At 36.1% G+C, this 10804-nt stretch overlaps 1 protein-coding gene across 3 annotated transcripts in view; it reads left to right on the top strand.

The window, feature by feature from the left end:
• The window catches only part of ZNF638 (zinc finger protein 638), a 66146-nt gene that overhangs the window by 34931 nt on the left and 20411 nt on the right, over positions 1-10804 (top strand). The window contains exons 12-19 of one of the 3 annotated variants that reach the window (XM_005867777.2): positions 379-465; positions 732-800; positions 1181-1224; positions 3034-3165; positions 3561-3689; positions 5346-5387; positions 5583-5717; positions 7796-7921. In XM_005867777.2, coding sequence (XP_005867839.1) covers positions 379-465; positions 732-800; positions 1181-1224; positions 3034-3165; positions 3561-3689; positions 5346-5387; positions 5583-5717; positions 7796-7921 — 764 coding nt within the window. The remainder of the gene's footprint in view (positions 1-378; positions 466-731; positions 801-1180; positions 1225-3033; positions 3166-3560; positions 3690-5345; positions 5388-5582; positions 5718-7795; positions 7922-10804) is intronic. The other 2 variants (XM_014540932.1, XM_014540933.1) reach the window with 2 other exon arrangements.

Below are 10804 nucleotides of genomic sequence, written 5' to 3'. Positions count from 1 at the left end.
ATGAATTTCGTGCACTGGGCCTCTAGTTTTAAATAAACGTAATGTTTAAACTAACATGCTCTATTTAGTATTACTATTTTTCCAAATAGACCAATGTAAAGAACCTTTGTAGAAATTATAAAATACGATTTGTGTGAGTGTGATTATAATGTGCTTCTGTCATCTGCGGGTCAAATTTGTGGCTCATTAATGGCCATCAACAAAAATTGTATCTTAGTTTACAATAAATAAAATAAAATAAAATAAGTGAAAGTAAATATGTAGAAAATAACTGCTTTTATAATTAAGTTGTACTACTTACTTACTAATATATTAATGTGAAACATACTAAATGACCAAACAGACCTTAGAATAATGGTTCAATTTTGCTTTTGACAGCAAAGTCCAGTGGAAAGAAGTCTCTAGAAGTCAGAAAGGCTGGCATTGTCAAAAACAAAGATGCCAATAAACCTCTGACTGTACAAGGTAACCTTGAAATGCTGTCATTTCATGTTTTTCTTTAGGTCCTCTTGGTGTACATTCAAGGTATATTTTGAAGTTATTGCTTAAAAGTCTTCAAAGGGATTGTTTTGTTTTCAAAGAGAAACTTTTGTTAGCTTTGACTTAAATCAGGTCATCCTAAAGAGAGTTGAAGTGACAAAATTAAACTAGCTTAAGTTCTTGTTTAGATTCATTAGTTTAATTATATTAGTGTGTTTTTCTAGACTATTAAAGTAGACTATTTCATGCAGAAAACTCTGAAATAAAGACCAGTATGGAACTCAAAGCCACTGAAAATAGTGCTAAAGAAACTACTTCAGGTAGGCCAATAGAAATTTTATTTTGTTCTCTTACATTATAGATAGAAAATTTAATTTTAAGAAAATAAAGTATTTAATTTCATGTGTTGTGTTTGTATGTATGTATACTTTTAAATACCACGGTCATAACCTAAGTGAAATTAAGACTATTATGATTCAGCTCTGCACCCTGTCTCTTGATTATTCTGAAATTTTGTTTTTAGGATAAAACTAAATGTATTATTGAAAACCCATTGTTACTTATGTAGCTACTTCCTACTTAAATTCTTTACTCTTTTGTAAGTTTTATACATTTTCATGTAGTTACTATTTAGTACAGTTTAGGATCTTGATAAATGAAATATATCTGCATGAATTCTTATTTTATTTTGTATTTTAAGAAGCTGCTTTGGTCGTCACAGAAAATGAAACAGTTAATAACAAGGTCAGTTTTTATATTTCACTTTTTCATATTTCACCTTTTTTAAAGTTTAGGAAATTTTGACACAGTTTATTTCCTTTTACTATAAACCCACATAAAAATGTACAAGAGCCCCAGCCAGTTTGGCTCATTGGATAGAACGCCGGCCCTTGGACTAAAAGGTTAGGGGTTCGATTCCAGTCAAGGGCACATAACTCAGTTGCAGGCTCAATCCCGGCCCTGGTCAGGGTGCATGTGGGAGACAACTAATCAATGTCTCTTTTTCACATCAGTGTTTCTGTGTCTCCCTCTCCCTTACACTCTCTAAAAATCAATGGAAAAATATCCTTGGGCAAGGATTAACAACAACAATAAAAATGTGCGATTTGACATGGTGAAAAAAACGCACTTTATAAAAATAAAAAGAAAAACTTTTAAAATACGGTTTGAGTTCAAAAGCTTGAGCTGCAGAGTGAGTCCTAAAAATTTAGGAACAGCATATCAATAAGTGTACAAGTTTATGAGGATTACTTTTCACTGAGAAGAAAACATTAGGCCAAAATGGTGTTTTAAGTAAACAAGTTGTCAAAATAGAACAGTGTAATTTTATGAAATCCTGTTTTCATTTATTTTAGAGGCAAAGGATAGATAAAATATTTATTTTATTATTTTTTATTAATCCTCACCCAAGGATATTTTTCCATTGCTTTTTAGAGAGACAGAAGGGGGTGGGAGTGGGGGGAGGGAGAGACATCTGTATGTGCGAATGGTTGCCTCCCACATGAGCCCTGATTGGGCCGACTGGACCAGGACGAACCTGCAATCCAGTTACTGCCCTTGACCAGGAATGGAACCTGAGACCCTTCAATGCTCAGGCCAATGCTCTAAGCACTCCAGCCAGGGTGTTGTGTTAATATTTAGAATACCAATTGTTCACTATGTTTTTAGACGAGCAAGTGGGGTTTGCAGTTTTATTTGAAGTGCATAAAGTTCTCATGATTGTTTTCCTGTAGTTACATCTGGTTTTATAAATATATTAAAATCTCATTAATTTAGATTTTATTGGTTAAGATTTTAAGATCATTCAGGTGCTAAGCGTAAGTTTATTTTTGACTGGTAGATCCATTTTCCAAGTAGGAAGTAGTATGACTTCCTATTTTGTTTTAGGAAGAATATTTTAAAGCACTAATAGAGTATTTTAAATTCACTAAAAGCACTTTAGAAGGAAACATTTACGAACACAGTTGACATACTAGTTAAAATCATTCTCAACTCATTTATGAAAATTATAACTTTCCCACATTTTTTTCAAAAGAAAAGTCAAAAGTTGGTAAATTTACTATTGTAAACCTTTGGGGATTTCCCCAACATTTACTAAAGGAAATATTGGCATTGATGAGTCATCTTGAAGAATAAAATAGATCTGCTAGAAGAGAATGCAGAAAAGAAAGTATTTACTTTGTAATGGAGATTGGGTTATGGGGTGAGGATGCTAAAAGACCAGGTAAGCTTTTTTTAAATTGTAAGATAAAAGGATATGTAACTAAAAGAAAAGAATTGTAGTCAGAGACAAACTCGTGTTTTTAAACAGTTATTGAGAAAAAGAATTAAAGATCTTGACTAGATAACAGGTGGTATGGCTGAAATTATTCTATGTACTTGAAGATAGGAAATTTGATTTTAATTTGAAGTTCAGACCAACTTTCAGAATTGGCCAATTTTAATATTAAATGCAATTTAAATACTAACATAACATTATCTGCAGTATAAGCTTAGGTAAATATAAAAGCAGCTAAAAAATTTTTAATGTCAGTTGTTAAATTTGTTTTGAAGGAAACAGAGGAAATGTGTGTGGTACTTATTTCTAATTTGCCAAATAAAGGATATTCTATAGAAGAAGTTTACAACCTAGTAAAACCGTTTGGTGATACAAAGGATATTTTGATTTTATCATCTCATAAAAAGGTAAGTGTTGATAACAGATAGCTGTTCTCTGCAAGCACATTTTTCCATTAAGTTCACAAAGAAAAGGTTTAAAAGTAGTACCTCAAAATAATTAAGCTGTTTTAAGCTAAGGAATTTTTAAAATAAGTGGTAAATAAGACTTTTCTTAATGTCATTTACTATAATGTCATCTGTTTTTTTCTTTAGTGTTTTCTTATGAGTTCAGTTATTCATTATATCTTGCTTATGGTTGTAATATACTGAATTTATTGGTCTCATGTTTCTGAGAAATGCATTTTTTTATCTTCAAAAAAGTTACTAAGTTTTTCAATTTATTTGATTCCTTAAGTATTAAATATTTTCAAGAAAAAGTAACTTAAATAAGACTTTTCCATTCTTGTAATTTGTTTTAAAAGGCTATTGTAGAAATAAATAGAAAATCTGCAGATTCTATGATAAAATTTTATACCTGCTTCCCAATATCAGTGGATGGAAATCAACTCTCAATAAGTATGGCTCCTGAAAACATGAGTGTAAAAGATGAGGTAAATAACACTATCATTTTAATTACATTTTTATTAAATTTATTTTAGTCTATTATATTTTTTAGTTTTCTTCTTTGGTTCATATTTTCTCTCAGACAGTGAGAAAGATTCTTTCTGTCCCTCCACTGCCTGCTCTCTCTCTGTTTTAGAGTTACTTCCATTTTGAAGGAATCCTATTCCTGTTGTATGTTCGATTGGGGGGAAGGTTAACTATTGTTTTTAGAGTATTGTCTGTACTACTGTTTGGACCCTTATCTCTGCCATTATCTGTCATACAAACCCAGAGGTTATCTTCAGTTTTTTTCTCTCATTTCTTATAAACAGTTTGTCACTAAGTCTTGTCTCTTAAATTCTAAATATTTCTGGAGTTTGTTTCCTGTTTGTTCCATTCACCATTTCACCATTGCTTCACTTCTTAAAGTTTTAATTCTTAAAACTTCCTAGTAAAGTAGTTCTTTGTATCCTTTACCTTCCTTTGTTGTTGTTGTTAATCCTCACCGGAGGATATCTTTCCATTGATTTTTTAGAAAGTGGAAGGGAGGGGGAGAGACAGAGAGAGAGAGAGAAACATCATTGTGAGGACACATTGATTGATTGCCTCCCGCACACACCCTGGGAATCAAGCCTGCAACCCAGGACCTTCAGTCTGTAGGCTGATGCTCTATCCAATGAACCAAACCGGCTAGGCCCTTTTTTTATTTTTTAACCCTCACCCAAGAATATGCTTTTCATTGATTCTAGAAAGAGGAAGAGGGGGGGGTGGAGAGAAATATCGATGTCAGAGAAAAACACTGATCGGTTGGTTGCCTCTTGGATTTGCCTGGATGGGGATGGAACCACAACCCTGTGGAGCACAGGACTTCGCTCTGCCTTCATTTTGTCTCCCTGAAAATCTTTCTCCACAAAGTCCTGAGACTGAGATAAAATTTAAATCTGTTTAAATTTAACTGATTTAGAAACTCTCCATTGTTTCTGTGTGGCCTACTATCAACAGCTAAGAGGCATGAGGCAGAAATGTTAGAATCACTAGAGCAAGGTAGAAATGCATCTAATTTGAAAAAGCCTTCTATTGAGAATCACTCAATGTGGTGCAATTACTGGAATTGTTTTATACATGTTAGTGGTATTAAGAACCATAGTCTCATAAAGTTTCATTCTGGTACATGTAAGTCTTCCATTAGCTTTAGACCTTGTCTCACGCCACTCTTGGCCTCCTTATAATTAGCAGCACCAAATTGCTATACACTTAATATCCTTCCTGTGTTGTTGTTTTTTACTAGCCTACATCTTTGTTCTTCCTCCTCCCCTACTTTGCTTAATTAAATTTTTGTTTTATAATTTGAATCTCTTACTATCTGCTAAATTAAATATCTTACTCCTTGTATGTGAATTTGAGTGTCCTCCCCTAAATGGTACAACCTTATTAATCTTTAATGTACTTAGGGGAATAGGATAAATTAGGTGTACGGGTAGGGTGCGACTTGCATAACTTGTTTAAGAAGAAGGAAAGATGTGGAAATAACTTTTGCTGAATTCATTTTATGAAAGTGCTTAATGATTATTCATAAATGCTATTTTATTATAAATCATGACTAATTAAAAATATGAATGAAGAATGATGTACACCTTCCACCTTGTTCCATTTTGCTTTTCTAGGAAGCTATATTTACAGCCTTGATTAAAGAAAATAATCCAGAGGTGAGTTTTGCATTAAGTGCTTTCCTAGACTTGTTTAATTGATAGAAGCCCCGGTTCTTTATATGTTTACCTGCTAGAAATTAAAGGAAACCTTAGCACTAATTTTAAAATTAAATGCTGTTAATCTGTGTTATACATTTGATACTTCAGCTGTGTTTTTCTTTTCCTATGCTCTCTCTTAAAAAAAAACTACAGGCAAACATAGAAAAAATACACAATCGATTTATACATCTTAATAACTTACCAGAAGATGGACTTCAGTGTGTACTATGTGTTGGACTTCAGTTTGGAAAAGTGGATCACCATATATTCTTGAGTAATAAAAACAAGGTAACAAAGTCCCTTCTATTTTTATCTGTGTGTTCTGTAAAGAATATAAAACTAAATCCTATATTATTATGGTCTGCAACTTTTAATTCAGCTTCTGAACCGAAGCACCTATAAGCATTATTCAGCCTCATAGCAGATAGATGAGTGTATTTTCTTTGGGCTGTGACAAGAAGGAAGAGATGATCTTTCTCTCTCCTAGAACCTAGTTTTAAGGGGAAATAAAACTGGCACAACAGATGAAAGATACTGTAGTGCAAAGAGCATTAACTTATGGGGAAGTTTTAGACTTGAGTTCATCTAGCTTTAACCACCTTTATACCTTGGCTAAGTTGGTTTACACTTCTTATTTGTAAAATGAAACGGTGTTGCCAGGTGTTTTCTAAAGTCCCTTCCAGCCATAAAACACATAGAGAGTTGGGTCTCTTAGTTTAGTTATATGGAAAGAAGTATAAAATGATCATTCCTTACTTTTGTGCTTTGGTTTCTTCCCTTAAAAGACATTAACTTCTTTACATTTGCTATGCCCTCTGTGTTTAATGTTTAATTCAGATACATGTCCATTAAAAGTAGATTTTGATCAACCTTATATTACGTAGAAAATTAGGGTTTCATATGAAAGTTGGAAATACTTGCTTTATAAAAAGTAGCTAATTGACCAACACCTAGTTATTAATTTCTTTGACATGCTTCTAACTGATACACAGAACATGTTTGATACTTTAGAAATAGTGATATAGGATGGAAGAGAGATGACAGATGGCATAAGGAATTCTAAATATTACTTTAGACATTTTTAATTCTATTGGTTCTTCCTCATCCCCTACTTTGCTTAGTTAACTTTCTGTTTTATAATTTGAATTCTGCACACACCCCGATCAGCGATCTTACCCAGAATTGAACCAATAGGTGTCGGGACAATGCTCCAACCAACTGAGCCACACTCCTTTTCAATTTTGCCTTGACTTTGCAACATTTTAAGAATTGTTTACTTTGAAATAAGGATTAACCTTACCTTTTAAATCACATGTTTGAAATCTGGAAAAACATATATTCATACTTTTAAAAATTAAAAAATGTTGTATTGTAAAATAACATAAAATTTACTACCTAACTATAGTTAAATGTTAGTTCAGTGGCATTAAGCATATTCACATTGTGCAATCATCACCACTATCCATCTTTCCATTAAACAGTAACTCCACATTCTCACTCTTCCTGGCCCCTGGCAGCCACCATTCTATCATTCTGCTTTCTGTCTCTATGACAGCGGTTCTCAACCTGTGGGTCGCGACCCCTTTGGGGGTCGAACGACCCTTTCACAGGGGTCGCCTAAGACCATCGGAAAACACATATATAATTACATATTGTTTTTGTGATTAATCACTATGCTTTAATTATGTTCAATTTGTAACAATGAAATTGGGGGTCACCACAACATGAGGAACTGTATTAAAGGGTCGCGGCATTAGGAAGCTTGAGAACCACTGCTCTATGAATTTGACTACTCTAGGTACCTCATATAAGTGGAATCATACCGTATTTGTCCTTTTGTAACTGGCTTATTTCACTTAGCATAATGTCTCCCAACATGTGTGATAGCATATATCAGAATTTTCTTTTTAAGGCTGAATAATATTCCATTGTTCATATATACCACACTTTGGATAAATACTTGGATTGCTGTCACCTTTTGGCTATCTTCTATATATATACAAGGCTAATATGCAAAGTGTCCCCTCGGGAGTTTGACCGGGAGACCAAGAGTTCGCTCACTCACTATGACGTGCACTAACCGACAGGGGTGGCGCGGAACAAAGGAAGGCCCCAGCTGGCAGTTGGCAGCCAGGGAAGGAGAGCCCTGATCGCCCGCCAGGCCTAGGGACCCTACCCATGCATGAATTTCATGCACCAGGCCTCTAGTTGTGAATAATGAACATCAATATACAAATATTTGTTCAAGTCCCTGCTTTCAATTCTTTTGGGTATATACCAAATAGTGGAATTTCTGGATGATATGGTAATTCTTTTTTTAATGTTTTTAGGAACTATTCTTACCTTTTTTTTTATCTTCTCCAAAGGCAATTCTTCAGTTAGATAGTCCTGAATCTGCTCAGTCAATGTACAGCTTTCTGAAACAAAATCCACAGAACATAGGTGACTGTGTATTGACCTGTACATTATCTCCAAAGGTGAACTCGTTAGAGGTAAGATTTTTTTTTTGATTCAACTTGTATGCTTTTAGAAAACAAAGCATAAAGGTCATTCTCCCAAAGCTATGTGATATACACTGAAGGTAATTTCAAGAATTATATTCTTGGACAGTAATCCAACTGGTTCTCCATTTAGATTCTTTCATTTAAAAATTTGTTTTGCAATCCCTGTTCTAATTTTTATTTTATGGAGCAGTATAAATTTGAGAATAAATTGAGGTAATTTTGGAAAATTAGCACAAAACTTACTTTGGACATATGTGTAGAGTGATTCCATTTGTGTAATATGGTTATCTCCAGAATGCAGAGACTACTTTGAGTTCATTTTGGCTTTGCCCTGGTACAAAGAAGTTGTTTTATTTGTTTAAACTATATTTATTATAAACTTTCTTCTTGTATAAGAAATAAGATTTTACAGGTTCTTGGCTTATGCAGTAATAATACATGTGTGAAAACTACAAATAGTCCACCTTTGAAATTCAAATTCATGTTTTCTAACCGTTTAATTGTATGTGTATCAGTAGCAGTGGGTAAACAGTAGGGCTTATATTTGGTGACTGAATGTTTTCTGTTTGTTAACATGCCAAAAATCTTGTGTAGCTCAAGAAAATGAAAATTCACATTAAAACCAAATTAAATAGAGCACCTATAAGTAAATGCATGATAGTAGGTACTGACCACGCACAAATTGAAGGAGTTGTTTCACCTGATTATTTCATAAAAATTTGGAAATTTTTAGTCCTTGTTTCTCAACAGAACATTGTGTTTTTTAAAATTTTTTTAATACATTTTAAAGTTATTGCTTTGTTCAACTAAGTTCAGAAATTACATAAAACCTCTGTCTACATTACTACTTTACTTCCTGAGCCCTTACTCAGAACCTTATTCTTACATCTTAGGAGATTGGAGATCCCATTTGGCTTATTGTAAAAGTCTTAGCTACATCACTAATAACTTAGCCTTGTGATCTTGAGCATGTCACACATAGTGTCTATTTTATCTATTCAATAAAAGACATATTGGATAGTAGAGGCAGGTAGACTTCAAGGTATTGTAATGGTCTATCTATAATAATAAAAAAACATAATGTGCTAATTAGACCAAACGTCCTTCCAGACAACCTTCTGGACGAAGCCGTGGCAGCAGGGGCCACAGCGGTGGGGACTGAGCCCCTTGCACTAATTTTGTGCATTGGGCCTCTAGTATAAGAATAAAAGCCCTAAGCTAGGGATTAGACTATGAAATTGAAGTGATTCCTGCTCCCAGAGTTTTTAAATAATAGTTTTTAATTTATCATGTTTATAATGAATTATAACATTCTTTTATTACCCTGTCTTCAAATGGTCCTCCCCATTTTTGTTATCTGTTAAGTTACTTCTACATGTAGTACATTTCAGTCTTTAGTTCTGTAATTATGGTTTACAGCATATGAAGCACGAAAGCTTAATTCTGAGTACTGAAAACCAATGTCTGCATTTTTTTGACATCTTGATTATGAACATTCTAGAGGCCCGGTGCGTGGATTCGTGCACCAGTGGGGTCCCACAGCCTAGCCTGCGCCCTCTCACAACCTGGGACCCCTCGGGGGAGGTAGTAGTGCGCAAAGCGGCAGGCTGCCTGGGAGGAGCCTGAGCCTATTCCGGGCGCCGTGCCGCTCCTGCTCATCCCAGCCGCTCTGCACCTGTTGCAGTAGTGCTGCCCTGGAGGCGGGAGAGACTCATGCCGCAGCACCTGTTCTTGCCAGCCATGAGCTGGCGCACATCCGTCAGCTGAGTGGCGCTCCTGCTGTGGGAGCACACTGACCACCAGGGGACAGCTCCTGCATTGAGTGTCTTCCCACTGGTGGTCAGTATGCGTCATAGCGACCGGTTGAATGGTTGCTTAGGGTTTTATATATATAGATTTACTGCAGAATTCAGTAGTGATGAGAGGGGATCTATAAAGAAGGAAATATATGTCTATAACTTGTATGCTCGGAGGTGACTTATATTCCCAATCATTTCTCAAAATGATATGTTTTTGTTTTCTTTGTTATTTTAGAATATGGCTTTCCTGTATAGTTTAGGAATTGTTTTTTGTTGTTGAAAGAAGATTGTCTTTATTGTTATTTAGGTCACATAACTTAAAACTAGAGCCCCGGAGCACAAAAATTTGTGCACTGGCAGTGGAGGGGGGTGGGTGTCCCTCCATCAACCCCACATGTTCCCTCTCACAGTCTGGGACCCCTCGGGAGATAACCACCTGCTGGCTGAGGCCCGCTCCCCAGGTGGCAGATGGAAGGCTCGATCCCTCGGTGCCTGCCCTGCCTCCCGGGTTGTGCACACGGCAGGGCCGATCTGGGGGTTGGGGCGCCGCCCCAGGTCATGCACACGGCAGGGCTGATCCGGGGGTTGGGGTGCCGTCCCGGGTTGGGTCGCACACAGGACGCCTGGGCAGGCCGGCCGATCACTGCTGCCCCGCCCAGCCACCCCAGGTAGGGTCACCCATGGACGCCCGCCGCCCCGGGTTGCAGATAGCAGGCCCAGGTGGCAGCAGGGCAGGCGGGATGGCACTGTCCCGCCCTGTCTGCTGTATGCAAATTAGCCGCCATCTTTGTTGGTGGTTAATTTGCATATTGTGCCGATTAGCCAATGGGGGTGTAGCGAAGGTACGGTCAATTACCATGTTTGTCTATTATTTGATAGGATAGAATATATTATCTTCTTAAAGCTATTCTTCTGAACCCTGTCCTAAATTTATTGCCATTTTCTTTGTAAAGCAACCATACATTTATTTATTTTTATTTATATACTAGAGGCCTGGTGCACAAAAATTTGTGCACTTGGGGGGGTCCCTCAGTGTGGCCTGTGCCCTCTCGCAGTCTGGGACCCCTCGGGG

The sequence above is a fragment of the Myotis brandtii genome, unplaced genomic scaffold (genome assembly GCF_000412655.1).
Source record: "Myotis brandtii unplaced genomic scaffold, ASM41265v1 scaffold251, whole genome shotgun sequence".
In the NCBI taxonomy this organism is placed as follows: Eukaryota; Metazoa; Chordata; class Mammalia; order Chiroptera; family Vespertilionidae; genus Myotis; species Myotis brandtii.
The sequence above is the reverse complement of the archived record's forward strand: the minus strand, read 5'-3'. Positions and strand labels throughout refer to the sequence as shown.